The sequence below is a fragment of the Taurulus bubalis genome (genome assembly GCF_910589615.1).
Source record: "Taurulus bubalis genome assembly, chromosome: 9".
NCBI classification, from domain to species: domain Eukaryota; kingdom Metazoa; phylum Chordata; class Actinopteri; order Perciformes; family Cottidae; genus Taurulus; species Taurulus bubalis.
Window position 1 is genome coordinate 6,419,050 of NC_136597.1, and position 23,157 is coordinate 6,442,206.

General features: G+C 44.8%; 1 protein-coding gene across 1 annotated transcript; it reads right to left on the minus strand.

The window, feature by feature from the left end:
• Positions 1–3,916: 3,916 nt before the first annotated feature.
• On the minus strand, positions 3,917–6,576 carry siah1 (siah E3 ubiquitin protein ligase 1; the record flags this gene model as incomplete). Its single annotated transcript, XM_079223957.1, has 3 exons — positions 6,395–6,576; positions 4,591–4,887; positions 3,917–4,288 (listed from the first exon to the last, which is right to left on the minus strand). Exons 1-3 carry the CDS (start codon positions 6,572–6,574, stop codon positions 3,917–3,919), a joined length of 849 nt encoding a protein of 282 aa, XP_079080083.1. The 5' UTR covers positions 6,575–6,576.
• Positions 6,577–23,157: the final 16,581 nt, after the last annotated feature.

Consider the following 23,157-nt stretch of genomic DNA (forward strand, 5'->3'; position numbering starts at 1 on the left):
TTTAGTCTGAAAGGACGGCACCAGAGAGGCGGTGAAACCGGCGCTTTCTCCACCGCCACATAGACCATTATATCATAGATCATCATATTTATATAATATATTTGAACTGTCGGATGAAATGTGCTCATATGAAGGAGAGCGATCAGTACAGGCGTCTGAAGGAAAGTTATTTCGGTGGGTAAGGATGCTGGGAAATGCTTCACTTACTGATCCATCCATTACATGTCAAAATAACAAATAACTCCTTTAACATATTAATAATTCATACTTTAAGATGAGAATACCCAAAATAAACATACATGTTCATATCAAATGAGCAATCAGTAGTTTATGTCAAACTAAAAAGGTGGACTCAAAGATGGCTGCAATGACCTCTGCTGTATTGAATGAATACGATGCAGATCTGCCCGTCGAGACACAAGGAGGCTGCAAGGCGTTGCAAACACACGATGTATGACGTCATCGCAGAAGACACGTCGTACAATCTGGCCGCAAACTAAATTAAATTCACTCTGTTGTAGCGGTGAAACAAACAGTCTTGGCGAAGTGTGAATTATATTTCAATTTCACTGAATGCATATTAAATTAATACTGTGTTTATGACGCATAGTTTTGTGAAAACTATGAAGGTAGAGAAAACCTGAAAGTTAGGATTTCCACTGGTTGTCTTGTTTGTGTGCATATTAAACAAATATTAATACATTTGGATTGATTTTGTTACCGTCACAGAGCGCCAGGTGCGCAGTTTCCCCGTTACCAGTTGTTATGCCAAGTTGAACCAACAGGTTACAGCTAGATATTAAAAAGGGGAAACTTGCATCCTTTTAGGAACCAGGACCTTGTAAACTCTTCATTCAAACTGGACAAAAACAACAAAACTCATCAAAAAACACCCTGGTTAGTCCTTTCAAATGGTCCAAATATCAGCAAAAATAAATCCTTAAATTGTAGCATTAACGTGGAAATATGCAAATCATTCTCTTACTTCCAGACTGGGACAGAGATCACTGCAACCTGCAAGCGGACAGGAGGCCCGTCAGAGAGACAAGCTGAGCATCTCTGCATTCGTTCTTCAGGGATTTTGGTCCCCGCTGCCTGATGCTCTACCATCCGACCGCACAGGCTGCTCTACATCCAAACACATACTTGACCATGATAAACTTGGGAGGCCGACCGATGCGTGGAGGAGAGCTTGCCTGGCTCTCGCCTCAGTCTGCGGCTACGACACTCTGATGTTGAAGTGATCATTCAGTCTGCTGCAACAAGCAAAGAGCATTGATCTACTTTCAACTTCCTGTGTCGAGGCATTAATCGGACCTTGAGAAGCTGAACAAATACACATGGATCACGATGAACAGCCTTGTATGAATTAGCAGCGTCGACATGTTTAGCTAAGGTTTGCTGAGACTGTATTTTTTCCCCTGTTGAGGTAATAAAGACAGGCACACATGTCTTCTCTTAGCACAACTGTCCAAAGAGGAGACTCTTTAATCCAGAACTTAACAGTGTAGTTTAGGTTCCTTCTGACTGGCACCAGAGCCGCTGAATTCCTGGTCGGTCACAAAGCATTTTCTACAGAAATTTAAAAAAATATATTAAATATTTGCCGGATGAGGCATGATGCCGTTCTTCACCTTATTCCCGTGGCAGCATGATCCCCGTTTCTTTTTTCTTTGAAACTTCTGTGTTGTTCTGGAGCCAACCCTGACCTTCCACCTTTCTGTGAACAGAAGCGAGACAATAAGACTTGTTTCATGTAGATGTCGTCCAACAGTTTCTTTGACCAGCCGTCATGAAAATTAACTTTGTAGCGCAATTTTAAGCAAACATGGACGAGAAGGCCCAGAGTGATTTTTTTTTTTTCTCCCCTTTTTTAAAACATCTACAATTCCATGACAACAAGGTAAACTCTCTTTGCTGAGGGAGCTCATGTGATTTGATCCAAAGCCAGAGAAAGACCTCCACGAAATTTGACCTTGAAGAAACAAATATTAAAAAGATGCCCTGTGGAGGTATACAGACAAATACATTGGTTCTCATCAGAATTGCAATTACGGTCAAAGAAAATAAGTAAAGGCACCAGGTATGAAAAAGATAGATTTATTTAATGACAAATTAAAACAGAAAAAGGAGTTGAGGGAGAGCAGCAACATGACTGAGACTCCACATGAAGAGAAAGGGATAGATCATTGGCTTGACCTCCCTCCCTCCTCAGAGACAAAAAGAAAGAAAGGACTTACCACACAAACAAGAGGACAGAGACAAATAGATGAGGAAAAACAATCCAACTTGGGGGGGAAGACAAACCTTCAGAAGGAAAACACAACTTGCTTTTTAACTACAAACATTGAAGTTTAGCCACAAGTTTTACAACTGCCTTTTAATTTCTCTTTTTAAAAGTCATTACAAAATAAGATAATTATGATAATCTCCATTTAATAATAACAATAGCAACATTGTAACGGTACAAACTGTCCCTCATTCCTGGTTGGGTGATCAGTCAGTGGTTGAGGCCGACACTGGCAGAGAGCGAGACGGAGAACAAACGAAAGAAGAGCGCAGAGAGAGAGACGCACAGACACACAAACACACACACACACACACACACACGCAAATCAGGAGTTCTCTGCTCTCATACAAAAACTAAAATAATTAAAAAGAAACAGACTTAAAAAAAATAAACTCAGAAAGAAAACCGACTCAACTGAAATGCAGTGCTTGTTTGTTTTTTTCCTTGTCCTGAAAAAAAGAAACAAAAAGACCCCCCTCTAATACGCAGTGAAAAATGCTCCGACACACTCAATTCAGCCACTATTACACCGGCACACACTGTCTGTAATGAATGGTGTGTGTTTTGGGTGTGGGACTCCATGAAAATAATAATTAAAAAAAAAGAAAAATCCAGGGCTGCTGTAGCTGAGAGCTTTCCTAAATCCATACAGTACGAGCGCAGACTGTTCTAAGAACTATCAACGACGACAGTCAACTATTTAAAGAGCGTCCGACGCTCAATCTTTAGCCTTGGGTGGACCGATGAGTCCGTACGAGTGTTCTGTCGACAGACTGCCATCCTGGACGCGACCGGGCGCCCACGGTTCTGGGTGCCGGAGCCGTCCACGTCTGCAGGGCAGTGGTTCCAGTCCCCGGCCGTCGATAACCACATCAGTCACAGGTGACGATACGGAGCTCCGGGCTCCAGTCCGAGCTCGCTCAAACGTGAAGACACCCACCCTGGTGACCACGGCCACGTCGTCGACCGGTCAACCCAGGAGCAGGAGGTCTGAGGTGGATTACAAACAGAAGGGAATTGGGGAGCTAGATAGCTGGCTAGCACTGACCGGGAGTCCGTGTTGAAATATAGCTTGAGGTTTCCCCAGTGTGTAGCCGCCAGGGCAAAGCCGCAGTGTCTAAAATGTCTGAGGATGACTGAGGGAAGAGAAGAAAGAGAGACACAAAAATAAAGTGGTGGGAAAATCACTTGAGGCGAGTTGGCCTGAACAGCCTTTCAGTTTGTGTCCATGTTTTTCATGACCAAGACAGGGCGAGACCGCAAGTGCGTGCACGAGTCTCACGTGTGTGTGTGTGTGTGTGTGTGTGTGTGTGTGTGTGTGTGTGTGTGTGTGTGTGTGTGTGTGTGTGTGTCCATAGCCAACGCTACATAGTCCTGTCCATGTGTTATCTCACTCCTCCATCCATCCATCCATCCCACCCCCTGGGCATCCACGGCTGCCCGATCAGACAGTCCAGTTCCACGTCTCAAGGGGTGAGGCAGAGAGGAGGGAGGTGGGGTGGGGGTGGGGGCGCTGTGAGGTCACAACGGATTTGACCCCCCGTATAAAATAAAAAAAAAAAAAATAAAAAAAAAAAGCCCCCTGACAATCTGTAATTTTTTTGGACCGTCTTCTCTTGAAAGCTCTTAGCACATGGAGATGGTCACGTTGATGCCCAGGTTGCCGTTCTCCGCGAACAGCTGTGCGATGGATGTGTCGAACACCAAGCAGTCGCTGTTCATGATGGCCGTGGCGATGCCCTCATGGATGGAGCGCGGCGTGGCCTCCCAGGTCAGGCGGCGCCGGTGCCCGTTGAGCTCCAGCCGGTAGGCAAAGTTCTCCGCCTGCTTGCGGGTCCCGATGAGCTGCACGATGGCAAAGAACTGCTGGTGGCCGTCGTACTTCTCCTGCTTCTCCAGCACGAGCATGAAGTGGAAGCCGAAGCAGGACTGCATCATTACCCAGTCCACCGCGCCCGGCAGGTTGATGTCCGTGGCCAGGAACACAATGTCCTCCCCCTGGTGACAGACGCACACACACAAACTCATGTTTCACTGACACGACGACTGCTTATTTACATACTTTTTAAATCGAAAGTAGTAGTAGCAGCAATTTTCCAAATAATTCCATTATTTATCATGTAGCGCCTATAGACACAGCTCCTTATTCAGCACCGGCAAATGCGGTAATGTCATAGGGACAAGGGTGGAAATGACGTTCCACGAAACGGGAACAAACGGAGATTCTACCCGTGCTCGGACAAACGTCAGTGTACGTACACCCGTAGTTCATAAGAGCAGCTGAGGAGTCAATGCCTGACCTGCAGTGTGGTGATGGACTTGTGCTGGTGCATCAGGTGAGGCATGACGGCGTCCAGGGAGCCCTGCCACTTGCAGGAGGCGCCGGGGCACGGGCACGAGTACGGCCGGAACTCGCACAGCTCTTCGTGCTCCGTCTTGTCGGTGTGGGGAAGGGTGACCTCGCAGCCCGATGAGGCGTACTTGCAGGGGAAGAGGACAGAGTTGGCCACCTTTTCCATGGCGAGGTTCCTGATGGAGCCCAGGGGGCCACGGCAGGTGGGGCAGCAGGTGAGCTTGGGCCGGCAGTTGGAGCACACCTGGGGAGGGACCCGGAACACAGGTTAGCGGCTGAGCACAACGGTCACGTGATAACATTTCACGAAACTTAAACCGCAGGCTGCTAAACACAGTGCAAGTAGAGGTTGTAAAAATGTAATAAAATGTAAATACACAGAGCTAAATAAATGTCCTACACTGGTCACGCCTGCAGACACTTGGAAACATGTTGGATCCATAGATTTGAGTGTAATAAATTATCACAGAAATTCACCTCTTTTTTATGATTTATGGCATGGTAAAGGTTATACTGCACTTATTTTTGAGTCATCTCTTCTTCTAGCCATGATTGTGCCGGTGCAGAACTTATATATTGTCGTGAAAATCAGGCCACTGAGTGCAAAATGGAGAAAAACTCCCCCAAACTGCGAGGGGTTCAGAGGGAGAGGATTCTTCAATGTAGTCGGGGCTCAAGCACTAGGGTTGCAAAATTCTGGGAATATTCAAAGTTGGAAACTTTCCACGGGAATTAACTGGGAATTTTGGGGTAATTTAACTGTATTTACCTTGTCATAAGCAGACATGCATGCAAACATTTATAATACAACTTTTAAAAATGACATTTTTGACTTTGACATTTTGTGAGTAGAACTTTATTCTTTCATCGAACAACAAAAACATGAACGTTGAATAAAAAAACCCAATTTTTTTTGTTGCGAGCTATAATTGAAATCCCTGTCTGCAATACCGCTCTCTACGCAACTCAGCGCTCTCACTCTTGCCAGGCATAGGGCTGAAACATTCGCAACACTGATGACAAAGACGTTCAAAAACAACAGAACGTTTTACGTTTATGTTTCTGGCAAACAATGTTCCCAACCAGCTGCATTCAGGGTCCAGCTGAGCTAGGCGTGCATAGTCGCTGTCGTTGGCTGTTGATTGTTGTTTGTCTCGTCTAATGTATGCACCTTCCGCCTAGCAAAATTCCTTGTTTGTGTAAACATTCCTGGCAATAAACGGTTTCTGATTCTCAACTACATTTAAGTTCCCTGTTATATGCTTTTGCAAATAAACTTCCCAAAATTCCCGTGGAAACTTTCCGAAGGTTTTTCACCCCTTTGAAGCCCTATGAAGCACCCAAGATTTGTATCATAATCTCTCTGGAATTTTCTATATCCTGGTGGCCTAATAACACATTTCATAGTAACTTTCGTTCTAGTGCCACCTGTTTTAAAAGTTGATATTTTAAAAAGGCGGTCACTTGGAACATTTTCTTCCGAGTACGACGCATCTCCAACCAGTCTGGTCCGTCCATGAATGTTGGCAGTGATCTGTGAGAATCTGCAGCTCACGCCAAAGTGAGCCTCTTCAGGGATGACTTAATTATTTCTAAAACGCTTAAAGTCTGAACCGCTTTGTCTATTCAAGATCAAAATAGTTTAGGACATTAATACACCGTTCCATTTCACTTCAAATCATTTTGACATCTAAAATCGCACGGCACACAACAACCGGCTCTGGTTGGTTTCCAGGCCGGACGGCACGTACCAGGTGTCCAGACTGGCACTGCAGGATGGGGGGCAGGACATAGTCGAAGCAGACCGGGCACTCGAACAGGCTGGCCAGGTCGCTGTTGGAGGCGGTGGTGCCCGACAGGGTGGGCACGCGCTGGGACGGGGGGCACTTGGAGGTTCCTGTTGGCAGCGCGGTGGCAGTCTGGCGACTCATTTCTGACAAAAGGGAGAGGAGGGAAAAGCGCCATGTTAAAGCTTTCAGAACATTCCATGGAACTATATCAGAGAAAAAGTCTTTGTAGAAGAGAAGTAGGCTAGTTTTCTAGACCTCCCTTAAAGCACATCTATGAGTTATGACCTCTCGGTCCCAGCTGACACATCGACATATCAAAGCCGAAAGGCGGTCCGCTAAAAAGTGACGTGGGGAAAAAAGGCTGCGGCTGACTGAGTTCTCCTAGCTGATGCCATTTCACGTTACTCTGAAAAAGAGAAAAAAAAAATAAAAAATGTACCTTTGGAAATAAATATTGTACAAATGTTGGACTAGCTCATTCTAGATTTCAGTTTTCCTTTGAGCCCCAAAGAACACATGTTTCCCTCCGCCTCGTATGCTTTCACCAGTTGCACGAGTCAGTTCACATGATCACATGCAGTTACAGAACAAACTCATCTTGTCCATGACACTCACCATGCTTAGTAGCTCGTGCAGCAATAGAAGCAGAGTCCCTCGCATGCTAGCCATCAACAATAGCCTCACATTTCGTAATAAAGCATCCACTAGCGGTGAATAAACACGGCTTTTGTCGGACGACTACATTCCTGATAGATTCAGTACGTGTAGAAATCGATCATACAACAAAAAGACTTTAAAGAGGCGATCAGTGTGGTTACCCACTCAGAATCTGCAGACTTGTCATCCCATCGCACTTTCCTATTTGCGTGACTGCGGTAAGCTCCGTTACATCTGTAACCACAGCGCTTCAACCCAATTTGACTGTTGCCTTTGGGAGTTAAGACACTGGTAACTGCAGGCATGTGGATTTCATTTGGAGCATCTGCACTCCCTTTTGGGGGGCGGTACCATCTTTCCATGCCACGATGTGAGGAATGAACAGAGAACACTTCAGTTCTCTGACTGTTTCCGTCAGCCTCTCCGGAGTCTGAGCAACACGTCTATTATTGTCACAGCAACAAGTCAGAGCGGCACAGACTCTCTTGGTCACGTATCCGTAAAAGAAAAAAAGAACCACCAGACACTAAAGTGAACTCAGATGTGTGGTGTGTGTGTGTGTGTGTGTTGTTTCCTATCGTGCTGAGCAGTTGCCTTGGTAACAGGTTTGTGTTTAAGTATGGGGTGGCCTGTGGAGCAGAGGAGAGGCGCAGAGAGGATAAGAGTGAAAATGATGGGCGGGAGAACAGGGATGCGTTGAGGAAAGAGGGAATGAAGGAGTGAAAGGGGAATGAGACATTTGGATTCATGAAGGGTTAAATAAGCTCGCAGCTCTTCCCCCCCATTCTCCCAAAAATGAGAATTGTGTTTTTTCTAAACTAAAACTGTGCCATCTCCTTATCCACAGTTCCGATTTAATTCATTTAAATTGCTAAAGTACCGTAACCATTGTGAGAAGAGACGTGTGGTTTAACATAAAATAAAAAGATGGTTAAGTTTTAATAATTCTGTAAACTCCTAAAATGTCTAAGTGATTATAACGTTTCACTAAAACGTCCATAAGTACCCCTAAGTAACCCTACGAGCCTGTGGGAGTCGAATAACTCAATCTAGATCATTTTATGACGAGTATTCGTGTCTCCAAATTGCAAAGCAAGAACAGAAGTAATTCTTTGCCTTTTTTTGGGGTGTTCCGAGATCCTGCGATCTCATTGGTCCTCAGACTCTTCTGAAAGCGCGTCAGACGGCACATGCGGAAGGAGGGGTCATTTTGGTATCCTGTTTATTATGGTGCGAGCAAGATTCAATCTTTCAATTTCTGAACCGAAAAACACGTTTTTTGGACTGAATATGCTTCCTAACATGTCAATGCTTGTGTTTATTGTGATTATAATTGCAGATTTAGATGCTTTAGGTCGTAATCTTTCTAATGATGTGCATTATTACTCTGTGGGTTGACGGGGAAAGCACCGAACAATACAATTAAAAAAAAACTCTGGGAGCAATCGAGGAATCACTTTTGAGGAATCTTGCTCCGACTCTTGACTTTTGATCATATTTTGTATTTATTTTTTAAAGGCAAGGAGTTGTGGATCGTTAGAGATCAAGGACATAGGGCATGGTATTCACATTGTGGTCATACAAGCTGTAGAACTTTTAATACAGGAGTGGAAGATAGAAAAAAAAACAGGAACATGGGAAACTGAGGGTGGGTTCAGAGGACAGTGGAGGAAGCGCAACGGAAGCAAATAAGCAAAGAGTGGCGACAGCAGTGTTGCTGTGTTTTTTTTTTTCAAAGGGGAGGGAAGGACAGGCGGACAAGGGGACGTTTCACCTGTTAGGTCTTTTCTGGGTAGTACAGGGTTTGGGGTGGGATGACTGTGCATCCTTGAGTCCCCACCCTCTCTGCTACCTGGCAGAGTTCATCCTTTTTATAGGCCTACCCACAGACATATGCAGCACGGGGGAGAGACACAGAATGGAGGGGAGAAGAATGTGGGAGAGGAGAGGAGATAGAGGAGGAGGAGGGTGAGAGTCGGAGACACACACACACACACACACACACACACACACACACACACACACACACACACACACACACACACACACACAAAAAGGAGGAGTCAGGTGGTGAGACAGGCTGCAATATGTACACAGACAGTTCAACAGCTGGGAAATTAACACCCACAGCCAAATGCAGCCAAAGCTTTAGAAATGGCTGCTCAATTTGTCAATCCTAGCTGCTCATTAAAAAAAAAAAAAGCCAGTGTTAAATAGAGGATACTGCAGGAGTGGAAGAACATCATAGGTGGTCCTTGCATGTGTATGAGGAGCTGTGTGGCGATTGAAAGTCGTTCTTTACCATATTTTTTTTTAATCTTAAAGCACAGCTAGGTCAGTTTTAGTTTTCTAAACCCGGCACCATAAAGTAAGTAGTTCGCTATGGAGCTCCTATTGAGGGCAAACCCTCACATTTCAGTGATTTATGATTTCATGTTGACACTTTGGACTACTCCCAGAAGGTTTTGGGTTCGCCCTTAAACCAAAAGGGCTGCTTTTATCTACGTCTTCCCTACTTGCATAAGATTCCTTTTTTTTTTCTTTTTTTAAACATCTATCTTGGTAGCAGGCAGCAGGCGGGTCACTTCTTTGAAGTGCATCTGTTCGGGTACAGGCCTCTCTGCAGAGGTACCGACTGGACCTAATGAGGGAGAGCATTAGCTAGCTGTAACTGTGTCCGTCGGCTTGTAAACACATCTGCTGTGGTGGAGATAATGCCTCGGCAGCTATTAATAGAACTTCTTAGCTGGCTAGCATGCTAGCAGCAGCAGCGGGACCAAATTAGCTCAGGACATTTAGCTCGGCCCAGGCTGGGGTCACAGTCAGCTAGCATGCAGGATTGTAATAACCAACACTGTGGCTTTGTACTGGCCGTCTCCAACTTAGCAGACACCGCTACGATCACAATTGGTAGCACAGAGTCATTTTCTGTAAATGTGAAGCTTCATGCAGAGAGCCGATTCCAAATTCAAGGTATTCATTAAAAGAAAATGGGTTAATAGTTTGTTTTATTTTTTCTGGGGTTAAACAGATACATCCAATTTAAAGACTCGGTATCTAACTATCGAACCCATTTTGTCTTAAATCAGGAGAAAGTCCCTTCAAGGACACGACTGGGTTGCAGTTATTACAACATGAAGAATACAGGCTGCAGCTCAGTCAGCAGAACAACTGTACGGCTAAACATACCCTACTGAAATAGAACAACACTGGAGGCCAGGAAAGGGGCCAGTTTTACAGTCTCAGAGTTGAGAAACGTTTGAGCTGCCACACCCAGTCCCTACAGGAGAGAATTAACATATTGTTTCAATTCAACGGTGTGATATTATAATCTCAAATGTTAAAAAAAAAAAAAAAAGGAGATCATCTTGTCACCAATTTTCACAGTTGCACATAATCAGAGCTGGGGATGGTATACTCGCTATGAGGACATCAAAAACAAGCTTCCCTCGCTGGAAGACAGATATGCCGAATTGTTTTCTTGGCGATTACGCATTACTTCTGACACAATTGTTTCCTGGCTCACACCGGCTACAATAGCTAGTTTGGCAGCTCATGCAACAACAAGTAGCAGCGAGCCCAGCTAAAGAGAGCGAGTGGGGGGATAAACAGAGTATCACTTGTTCAGTTGCACATGGTGTGGGGGGGCTAAGAAGAGACACTGCCAAGATAGTGAAAAGAGTAAAGGACACGCATGGACCAGTAACCATTTGTTGATAGCAGGTGGCTTAGAAAAGCCTTTTACAGTCTGAAGTTACCGTCCACGTGGTTCTGTGTTTGTGGACATGGAGGAGAACCAGCAGCTCATTAGGAACGATACTTCTCCAGAGGACCTTGATAGCAAAATTAAATAGAGTCAACAGAAGGTGAGCGAGGGGAGGAGCTGAGAGCATGAGCTCAGAGGGGCTGGGGGAGGGGGGAGGGGGACAAAGAGTGAGTCAGCTAACCAGACGGAGAGAGAGCACAATGAGCACGACGCTGCTCCGTGTCAGGAGGTGAGGGGAAGGATGATGACGGAAAGAAGAGCGGACACAAACAGTCCCTCACTCCCTGTTTAGAAGCAGCAAAGATAACGGTAAAGGGGAAAGGATCGAGTGTTGCGACTGTTCATACCGCATGCTAGCAGCAGAGAGAGAGAGACATGTTGCACACCTCTCTCTGCGCTGAAGAAAGAGTATGTGGTGCCGCACAAACTGGGATGTTTGCCAACAGAAAAAGGCTGCTGGAAGCATTGTGGTGAAACACAGCCGTGGACGAACAGAGAGGTTGAAGAGGGCGGGAAAAATTTTAATCTGACAAACAAATACCAACCTTCGTCCATAAGATTTCCAAATAAGGCTTTCGTCTTCTCTTGAAATGTGGGGACCTCTGAAAAGAGAGAAGAAGAAAAAAAAAAAAGAGGGTAAACAAACATGACTTTGAGTAACACAAGCTAGAAAACACTTGCTGGGAATCATACCAAATACAAAAAAAACCCACTGCAACAGTAAACCTACAAGAACCGTGAAGTCACAGACGACGAGCTAAACAAGCCGACGAATGAAGATGTTAAGTTCCCCACAGAATGATGATGACCTGGTTCTGTCATTTCTGACATGACAAATGATGATAGGAAAGATGATGACACAAGTCCAATGTTTATGGTCGTCACCTCTGTCATGGCGACAGGCCATAAGAGACCGGGAAGAGGCACTGCCCATCTTGTGCACTCTCATGCGCCGAGCAACGCTCATTCAAGGCCTTTAAGCCACTTACTGCGCCCGCTAATGCAACGTGCATTAGCCTAGACTTCTAAAACCGGCCTGCTGTGCCGTCTGTTGGCGCCACACTGGTTTTCCCAGCATCGTTCATTCATTTTTCATAAAGACGATGATGCTACATCCGTGCGTTACATTTTGTGGCTCCTAATTGCCGTGCCAGGATCGTATTATGCTGACACGCCGCTTTCCAGAAGTGACCGAACAGTTGATACGCTTCTTCAGAACTTTTTGACCACATGAGCTACTGTGAGCCAAAGACAATGTCATCCTGACCGCAGTATATTCCACGTCTGCCGTTCAAACAGAGACCTCAAATGCGCGGTGGTAATGTGCAATGCTTTAGCGCACTCGGCTCAACGCCCATCACCGCTTTCGCAGCCCATCAATCCCTAGTATACCTGCTGCAGAGAAGCCATTCTCTACCGAAAGAAATGAACAGATATTACTTTATGCCCCCCAAAAAAAGGGTCTACACTATTTCCAACCACCGTTACGGAGCCGTGAAACACCTGTACATCGAGATTAGAGATCACTTCTGAAGTGTTAAAGCATGATATGTTAATATTCTGAATCTGGCCGTGTAATAAATGCATACGTATAGTCCAGTCCACAGTATCATTGTTACAAGGTTCGGACATGAAACCTAATTTAATTTAAAAAAAATACTCTTGCAACACCGTTTTAAAACAACACAGGAAGCAAACCCAGCAGACAGAGTATATTTTCCAAAACACTGTGTACCAACATCTTTGGAAGTCAATTTGTTGCAGGAAAAACTGAGCAGGAGACTCGACTGAGCCAGTAATGCAAGTAAGGTGGAGTCCATGTAAACATTACACACCATCAGCACACTTTTACGTCAGGAGTATGCATCAACATGGAAATATATGCATAGACTTTCCATTTCAGCAACATTGAGAAAAAAAGAAAAAAGGCATCTTTGCTCAATCCAACTCCAATGCAGACTCTTCGCTGCTTCATGCGCCACAGGTGGCAGACTAACTGCTTGCCAACACATGCCAAAGATGTTGCAGTGGAAAGGCACAGCTCCTCCATTCTTTCATCTCTTATCAACCCTCTCAAGGCTACAAAAACTCCCTGTGGTTCAAGCTGTGTTATAAAGTCGGGAATGTTTTTAAAAAGGAGAAACGCCTTTGCACAAGCGATATCTTTATTAAAAAGGCAAGATCTACTGAATGGCAGGCACACAGCCGACAACCTCGCAGCTAAACCAATTGCTGCAGTGGAGACTAACCAGGGAAAGTGGCTGCCATGTGTCCACCGCAACGCACGCAACTCTGTAGCCGCCAACTCTCCCAGACCGGCTGTAGCCGGTTAGAAATGATGGATTCAACCCAGTCGTGCATTGGTTATTGTTGCAGCCGAGCGGCTCGTTAGAAACTACAACAGCAACCCTGCATGCAACGCACTAATCTTGTCAATCAGTGGTTATTGATCGGTGAACGGCGGTTGGTCAGAAGAAAGAAGTGTCTCTCCACTGCAGCTCAACAAAGAAACACTGTCCAGAGGGTAACTTACACTTAAATGTCTTTAACTTTGAAAGATATGCACTGATTGATCTAATTTAGAGGAACTTCAGATAAACTTTAATTATTTTATTACATCCACTTTTAAAACAGGCTGGATGATTCCAGAGAGTAAACCCCGTATTTAGGTTTACATGCATTAACTTCTTAATTTGGAGAATTGGATTATTGTGTGCATGTAAACGGCACCACTGTTGTAGTTGTGATGTAGAGCAGCACACATAAAAGCAAGGGAAAGTGAGATTGGTTTGGATGCATTTACATTTCTTTTCATCAAGCACCAACAAGGAACGCATTTAAGCTCATCAGGATCATTCTGTTATCAATTTAACGTTTCGCTGACCGTTGCGCTAACATAGGAACGACAACATGATGCCAGAAGAGCAGGTTTTCCCTGCCATTATAAGAATTGGGGCGCAGCAGCACATTACCTTTTTTCAATGCCTAAGCCTATGAAGAGAAAAGAAAACTTAAAAACGTAATTATATTTTTGCGCTGCTTCTGTCCCCTATTGACACCTGCGTCAGAGTTCCATTAGTTTGCACTTTTTTTTTTTTTTTTAATGCAAAAGTTCATTGCTCTTTGAAAGAATCTACTTGCATTATTATGATATTATCATTATTTCAGTGGCATACCAATTTCAAAATTGACAATATTATAGATAACTTCTTCTGGGATAATATGCTGACCAACAAAACAGTTATTGTCACAGGCCTAATCCCATTTTCTACAAATCTCTATTTCAGAAGTTGGAATCCAATTTCTTTCAATGTGCAAAGTATCGGTGGGTTTCACAGCAGAGTCCGATCTCCAGGGAGAGTTTATGGCCAGGTTTAACACCAAACCATCTAAACAAAGCACACATTAAAAATGCTTTACGGTTTAGTTTAAGTATTCCAGTTAACCTGCAGCAAGTGCCGACTTGAAATAGACACCAAAATCATAACATTTAAAACACATTCCCACTAACAAAACACTGCAAATGCAATGCCTTCAGCATTACAAATGGATGAAAAATGTATATATAAAAAAATAAAAATAAATATATAGGAACATTTTCAGAATACCGAGAGTGAATTATAGACTGAAGCCGAGAAAAGTGAGACACAAAAGGGAAAGAAACAAGTCGCAAGAAAGGAAGGGTAGCAAACAGATAAAAGATAAGGTTGCAGTAAAGAGGATATGGAAGACGACGGGAGAAAGCGACAGGAGACAGATGAACGGAGCGCGAGCAGAGGGGGAGGCAGAAAACAAGCTGGGCTTCAACACAAACATGACATTCTTTGTTCTCAACTCTGAGCCCACTCTTTTCTCAGTGTGTCTCTCTCACGCACGCACAGTGTTCATACACTCGGACTCATATAATTCACAATGCACACAGGCGCTCGCTCAAAGCTTCTTCTGTACCCGGCCAAGCCATTCAAAGGCAGTCTGTCACACCACGCACACTTTGTTATCCAAGCTCCTTTTACACAAAAGTATCGATTCATCAACAGCTGGAGTGAGCGTAAGAATTTACGGCGTTTCACAAAACGCCTCAGCTGCAGCTACAAGGAGTGCTGCAGATAACGCATGAGACCAATGAGGAAGAAAAAAGGCGTTCAGTATTCCCAGAAGTAAGCGCGCCCATGTGCGTGGTCTTTCTAAAAGCCTGTTCACCTTTAGTCCTGTGCACGCTCCTGGTGGCTACACATGAGAAGAGTCTGAACCAGGAATTCCAGGGCGGAGCTTGCAGTGCTACGCTAGCTGGCTTGGATTTCACTTGGACCAGAGACATAGGGGTAGAGCACTCACGCAGCCCCTCGTCGCCATATTTCTCCGGTCTTTTCCATGGAAACCGCACCGCTGTTGCTGCCCAGAACACACCACAAAACAGGGGATCACATTTCTTCCTCCCGCTCCCCCATTTAGGAAGCATAAGCTCGCGAGGGTCCGGGGAAGGCGGCTACAAAAGAACGAGGGCTGTGTGTCCAGAACAAGGACACGCAGAGATGCCCAACACCCTGAAAAATAACAGCCGAAGAGGGAACGGGACGAGAGCAGAACACACAGCGCCAATGTCTATGTCCGTGGCACTGAAAGCCTTGCAAATGTAGTCAAAAGAGTGCAAGCAGCTCGTCAGTGTGTGTGTTCAACCTGCCACTCCCTGGCCCCTCCCAATCAGCCACTAGGAACTAATGACAACATCAGACAGTTTTAGCAAAGTCACTGTAGATTGTCGCTGACACTGGATGACTATCCTTTCACAAAAGTTCCACCTCCGTTTTCCCCCCCAGAGTGCCAGGTCTTCAAGGTCCGTTTGGTGCCGCTTCTAACGCAGCTTCAGAAAGGTACCGGTACATCCTCTGTGCAGGTTCGCAGCACAAGAAGCTCAATTCCCTCAGCAAAAGAGAAAGGCTGGTTTCTACGAGAAACAAATAGTGTAAATATTTTTTTTTTTTTTAAAAAAGGTCCCTGGAAGAACAATCCTTTGGCCGATTTGGAAAACAAAGCCCTGCTCTCTCTTGCTGTCCCGGTGGAAGGAGAGAGGGCTGTGCAGCTTGCGAGAGAAGAAAAAATGAGGGAAAGTCCCAAACAAAGTAACTCTTCCTTCTGACTTTCCTCCTCCTTTCTCTCGTCTGCATTTCTTTTATTCAAACCATGTTCTTTCTGTCCCCTGGAGTGTGGTAGGTGTCACTGCTGCTGGGTGTGTGTTTCTGCGCAAGACGGAGAGAAGCTAAGCCAGCATCCAATGTTAGTCCAATCAGAGCATACTCACTCACACACACTCCCTCCCTCCCTCCCTACCTCCCTTTCCGCAGCTCCAGCCAAACACATAACCTCTTCTTCTCCACAACTTTATTTTGTTCACACAGACCATGACTTTATTCTTACTCATTGTATTTGCCCCGCTACATTTCATCTTTCATGGTCGGAATCTCTTCCTCTGTCTGCCCCACACTTTCCTGCCCCGAACCAGCATAGATTTTTTTTTTTGCATTCTTTCTTCACGGTGGACATTCACCCTCTCTCCCCCTCCCTCCCTCCGCCCGGCTCTGAGGTTGTGCAAGTGTCATATTTCAGCCTCGTCTGGCTGTAGGCTGCACCACCAGCTGCCCTCACTGACACCATACCTCACTTTCTCGCTTCCTTTTCTTTTCATTCGGCTCTATTTACTATTGCCACAATGCAATTATCACATTCAAAAATCACAATTCACTCCATAAACACTTTTTTTTTTTTAAAGAAGCAGTTATAACTTGTGTAGTGTGTGTGTGTGTGTGTGTGTGTATGTGTGTCTCCACCGAGTTTTGGCATTTGCAAAATTATCCAAAGGCCCCAATTTGCAGATCAAAACAACGGGATCCATTTCTTAAATTGACATCCATCATTAGGATTAACATGGTATGTCTTAACTGCTTACTTTATAGAATAATTCTAGCCGTGCACCTCTCTTTTGCGCCATCCATTTGCAGACTCACTAACCGGCTCACACTCCTCACTCTCTAAACGCAAACAAAACAGAGCTAGCCAGGAAAAGAAGCCCAAGTGAAACCAAAATCACTGGGAGCCTTAAGCTGTCAGCAAACGATCAAATTATAGCTAGCTTCGAGCATACAGGCTAGCTATCATCACATACTTTCTCTTTTTCCTGAGGCCGAATTGATGGATATTTTTTATTCCCTAATATTGGTATTAGTTCAGTATCGGTCTACGTGTTTCCCACAGGATTTCGTGAGATTTTGGTGGTTGAACTTCAGACCCTCTGTGGGGGCCCGGGGACATGCACCCCCACAAAAATGATTGATTCATTTAACTTTTTAAAATGTACAATGTGTTGCACCTTGAGAGCAACAATAGGAACACTTTGTGCTCTTGTATACAGTTATGTGCTCCTTTACAAAGTCATAACTTCAATGGCATTTTTAAGTACTCAAAAGTAAGTACTTGTACTTGGTCTGATGTGGTATCAGTGCATCCTTAGACATAAATACACACAGCCGCACATGAAAAACACGACGACGTAACTACCCGTGCAGCGGCGCTTTGTATCGCACGCTAAAGAGGGCCACATGCGCTGAGCCTCGGTAAGCCCAGGGGCGTGACAAAGCGGCGGTGCTTGACATGGTAAGGAGAATGGGCTGCACACCCCGCTTATTGGCTCGGGATTACACCCCCACACGGGCTCCAAGTGCTGATGCTCAGATGAGTCCCGAACACAGCAGAAGAAGAAAAGAGCGGACAGACAGAGGGCAGATACAGACAGCGATTGTTGTGTATACACATTTGTAAATATTCTTGCAAATGACAAACTCCTTTTCTATGATCGCAACAAATGTCTCTTACAGAGAAATCCCTAAATTACAAATTGCAGGCAAAGGTCATACGCATCCAAACCATACCAGTGTGTCTGGAACAGGGGTTCACAATGGCCTCATTTTAGCTCCCAGTTCTGGATAAACTAAAAGTGTGAAAGCTTCTTTAAACTTCATCTTAAAAAAGAGAAGACAGGAGGCCAACTGCTGCACTCCCTCTGCTGTATTCACTCCACCAGCGGTACACTGCATCTGTTCACATTATCACCAGACAATATAAAACATAATGCTGTCAGGAACCCAGCAGCAGAATACAAAAAAAAAATATGGGCACAAAGAGAACCCGCTGTTACACACGCACACACAGAGCTATTAAACAACACTAGTGACACTAGCCAATGCCAAAAGTGTGTTATTAAAAAAGGGGCAGGGCAGCAGACACAACAATGAGCCATCTGGACCGAGCAGGAGTTCATCACCAGAGACCTTTACACTCCATCACCTACAGCCAGGGGTTCACAAAAGGGGAAGAGACATTATTTACATCTTCAATGCACTTTTATCATGCAAATGAAGCATTACGGAACTGAAATAAAAAATGGAGCAGGAGAGACAACAAGACAAGCGAGTGATGTGAAAAGCAAGGCGCCGGGGCGGGGAGGTTGTAAAACACGCTGGAATAGGGTCGAGCGCAAGCCTACATTTCCATATGAAATGACCGCCGCTGCTGCTGCTCGGCAATCCAGCCTGCATTACCTGATCCTCGCCACTGAAGCAGAAATATATTCTCTTACATTATCTGTTAAGAGGTGCATTTTTTTGGATTGCATCAAGACTTTGTTTGCATTTCAAAAGACATTATCACTTTCCAAACACGTCCCTTGCTTTGGAAGATCCGATTATCACACTCAAAGTTGTTTGTTGGTGTCAATCTGTTCAACATTACAGAGTTCATCCTGCAGCTAATTCTAAAAAAAGTCACATCTTCCTAATACAGAAGGACCCGTGCAGAATAGGTCAACGAGGGACGACAACGGGAAGTCCATTTACAACCTTTGCCCTGCAAATCACTGTCCCCAACACCGGCGTTAACCCAACGCCTTCAGGACATGCCATTTGAATGTCAAATCAGCACATAAGAGCAAAAAGGTTTGGCAGGTTAAGACAGAGCTGGAACTCTCCGGCAGGCCCAATTGCCCAAAAAAAAACAGACTCCCGGAGTCACATTCTCTGAAGATATTACACGGTCAATGTTCCAACAGAGAAAGATTAGACTTCTGTGTAGTGTGTGTTTGTGCACAGATTGGCGTTTTTAAACGTAACAGTTAGGCGTCAATTAACTTTTAATGAGGTACTCACGTCTGGCTCAGAGCGAGGTACGGTATCAGAGGAAACTACTCACAAATAAACAAACAGAAGGCAGTGCATCAGGAAGTGGCAATTGTAACCCACATTTTCTGGATTCAGGTTTGTTTAGTCTGCAGTTACAATTCATTGTGGTTCAGGTCCTGATGTTTGTTTTATAAAGTACTCTGAGATGAAGCAGCGACAAAAATAAATCCTTTGAGTCGGGTACAATTTTTTTTTTCTATCCATGTAGCAAAGGATGAGCTTTAGATAAATTCTTAGGTTGTTCGTAGTCCTCCTCAGAAGATCAGACCTGCTTGCTTGAGTGCAGACTTTGGGAACTGGTAGATATTTCTTTAGTAACTGTAGCCCCCTGTCCCAGGTTGCAGTTTTTGCACTAATAACACCACGTGAAGGACATTTTTCTTAGCCAAGAATGACGGAATATCACGGGTGTGAAGCATCCCTCGCTATGGCCTAGAATATAAAAATCGCTGAATGATATACAGACAACAACACGCAAGCGTTTTCCTTGAGGGGGTAACTTAACTTAAGTAATGTATTCTGCTTTGGCAGTCACATCTTTTCCACAGCAGGAAAAACAACAGCGTAATTGTCCAGCTTTTTTCCACAAAGAGCTGAGATATCAGGCAGAGGCAAACCTCAACTCCACAAAAAGCCATGTGTGAAGGGACTCCCTTTGGCATTAGTAACAGATCTAGAGTTACCTCACTGATACAGAGCCAATGAGTCACTATCACTCTCAAACACAAACACACCCGATCAGGATGGCAGGAACAGCTGTCATTCTCCTGAGGAGGAGCAGAGCTCTATACACTGCACAAGTGCTGCTGATGTTGTGCCAGTACAGTAAAATAAAAAAGGTATGGCGACACGTTTGGTGTGAACGCAGCATAATGCTGCGCTCACACCAAACACGACACGAATTTGTTGCGCGACCAGATTACATGCAAAGTCAATGCACAGACGCGACATGTTTCGAAGAAGCAAAATTTCCGCCGGGTGGCGAGACTGAATCGTTTGAGGCGCCGCGAACAGAGCGAAGGACGCGGTGCGAGTTGAAATATCCCAACTAAGGCGACAAAATCGCGTCAGTCATAGTTGCGTCAGCCAATCAGCGTTGAGAATCAGCTCCGCCCGTCATCACCACCGTCTTGCCGTTGCTGAATCAAACTGCTGCTGCTCCGCCAGAAGTAGCGCTGGTAGCGGCCGTCATTCAGACACTGTTGTGGGACTACGGATAATATTATGAACCCAGACACCATGGAGTTTGATGTTCCGACGTATGTGGAATTTACACAACAAGTATAAAGCAGAACTAGTGGTTATTTCCATGGTGGATGGCGGAAGCGGTATCCGTTTTACGGAGATAAGCCAGACGCAGTTCCTGGAGGAGTCGGTGTCATAGTAGATACCGGAAAAGATAACTAAACTATTTTTCACGGAGAGAAGCGACGGCGATAAGCCACAGCCCCTTTGCCGCGGTGGGATTTTGCATTTGGTGTGAACACCCTCGTTTCACTCGCGCAAGTAAACTGAAACGGTAAGCACGACGCGAAAAATTGTGTCGCGTTTGGTGTGAACGCAGCATAATGCCGTGTTCACACCGGACGCGGCGCGAATTTTCGGGCCGCGTTTACCGCGGCAGTTTACTCGCGTGAGTGAAACGAGGGTGTTCACACAAAACGCGAAAAATCGCGGCACGAAGGGGGCGTGGCTTAGCTCTGTTGCTTGCCTCTGTGAGAGACAAGCGACGAAGCTTTCATTTCCGCTATCGACCATGGAATAAATAACCACTAGTTCTGCTTTATACTTGTTGTGGAAGTCCCAAGCATGTCGGAACATGAAACGCCCTCGTGTTCGGGTTCATAACATCAGTCATAGCCGCACACAGCTCGGTGAATTTCACCGACTCCTGCAGGAACTGCGTCTCGCGTATCTCTGTAAAACGATACCAATTATGCCATCCACCATGGAAATAACCACCAGTTCTGCTTCATACTTTTTGTGTAAACTCCACATATGTCGGAACATCAAACTCCATCGTGTCTGGGTTCATAATATTATCTGTAGTCCCACACCAGCGTCTCAATGAAGCCGCTGGTTCTGGCGGAGAAAACAGCAGTTTGATTCAGGAACGGCGGTGATGACGGGCGGAGCTTCTCAACGCTGATTGGCTGCCGCAACTTTGCGCCACTCAATTTCTCCGCCGGAATTGGGAGAATTCAACTCACGCGAATTCGCGCCGCGTCCTTCGCTTTGTCCCGCCCCAGGTCAAACGTTCTGTTCGCGCCGCCTCAAACGCGTCTAACTCGCCGCCCCGCGAATAAATCGCCAATTCGCATTGTGGCGCGTCTGTGGATTGACTTTACATGTAATCTGGTCGCGCCGCGTCTGGTGTGAATACGGCATAAGACTCATGCAAGGACAAACGCACTGCAGATCACCCATTGAGAGATCCAATATCGCATGAAAGCACGGATAGAGTTGGAACGTTCCTTTTCTAGAAGTGTCATTTATTTATTTTTTAACTATAGACAACATTACATGACTCGAAATAGAGCATAGAATAGAATGAAATAGAAATATCCAGTGAGTTCAAAATGATGAGAGGGACACTGCTATCGGAAGCTTAAGATGAGGGTTGGAAAACATTTTTTTTAAATGCTTTAGCTTGAATTAACACACCATAATACCTATAGTTTGTACGCTAGTATGATCAGTAACCACTGGTAGCATTATGTCAAAAAATATACACATTTGATTTGCTTAACTCCATATACATCTAGGCCTCTCAATACCAATGTACAGACTTGTGGTCTTTTGGTGTCCAAACTACAAAAAACAGGAGGACGGTCTTTCTGAAATTGGAACAGCAGCTAACTTGATGATGTCACAACCTCAGCTGTGGTTGCTCATGAGCGCACGCACGCACGCGCGCACACACACACACACCTCAAATTGCCGGCGTATATTTTTAAGTAGACTGAATCTTGACAAACCGACCACAGTTTTGATGCTTAAACAACTAACTTTTCCCCTGAAAACATCCTAAAATTACATTCTGTGACTCAACAACAACAGTAGTATTCAGAGAATGTCAACTTGCAGTTGTGCGTTTTCTCATTTATCCCCGCTCTTGGTGTGAAATGCATTCTGGGATATTTGGCTGTACCAAGTACGCACAAGTCTCCTCCGATGCATCCCCGGTAAAATAGGCGGATCAAATCACATCCGGGCATTTGTACCGTGCTTGGCGAGAAGCGGACTTTTGAAATTGGCCCAGCACTTCGGCTGCGACTGATGACATTTCACGAGTCCACAAAAGAACGCATATTGAGAAACGACCCTAGTAAAAACCCAACTGTTGGGCCATGTGACACTGGGCGTGTGTAGTTTGTGCAAGGTGATGGGAAAAAACAGACTGGCTTGCAAAAGCTTGCATGTTGAAGAAATGGGATACTGGAGAGATGACAGGGAACAAAAAAAAAGGTAAGAACTGGTGGCTGACCACTTGTCGTGTGGCAGGTGTCTGAACCATTAGTGCCACTGCACCCTCAACTATCGGCACACATTTGAGGTTACGGCATCCTCATTGCAATACTCACAATGTAACTTAGAGTCACCATGGAGGCGAAACCTAAACGCATCGTGGAAAACACTTTCTACACCTGTAATAGTTCATAGAAAGGCCATACACACACACACACACACACACACCAAAAAGCATGCGAGAATAGGTCAAAATCCAGTACAGTGCTGACGTGCGAGTTAATATACTGCACTGGATCTATGGTAAAAAACAATATTACATGATTATATATTAAAAATTCCATTGTGGTAAAATCATAGAGACATCGCGATACACAATTACGTAGCCGACATTGATAATAACAAGCACGTACTGACTCAACTTTCTCTGAAAATGTGATTATTATTCACAAAACCCTGCGTTTACTTTGTATTAACTATTAAATTACCAGAATTTAGAAAATCGTACAGACATTTATTATTTTATAGAGCAAACAAGTAGCTGCAGCCCTTTTATGAATAATCTGGTCAAAAGATGTGGCGCAGGAGTCACTGTTTACATGATG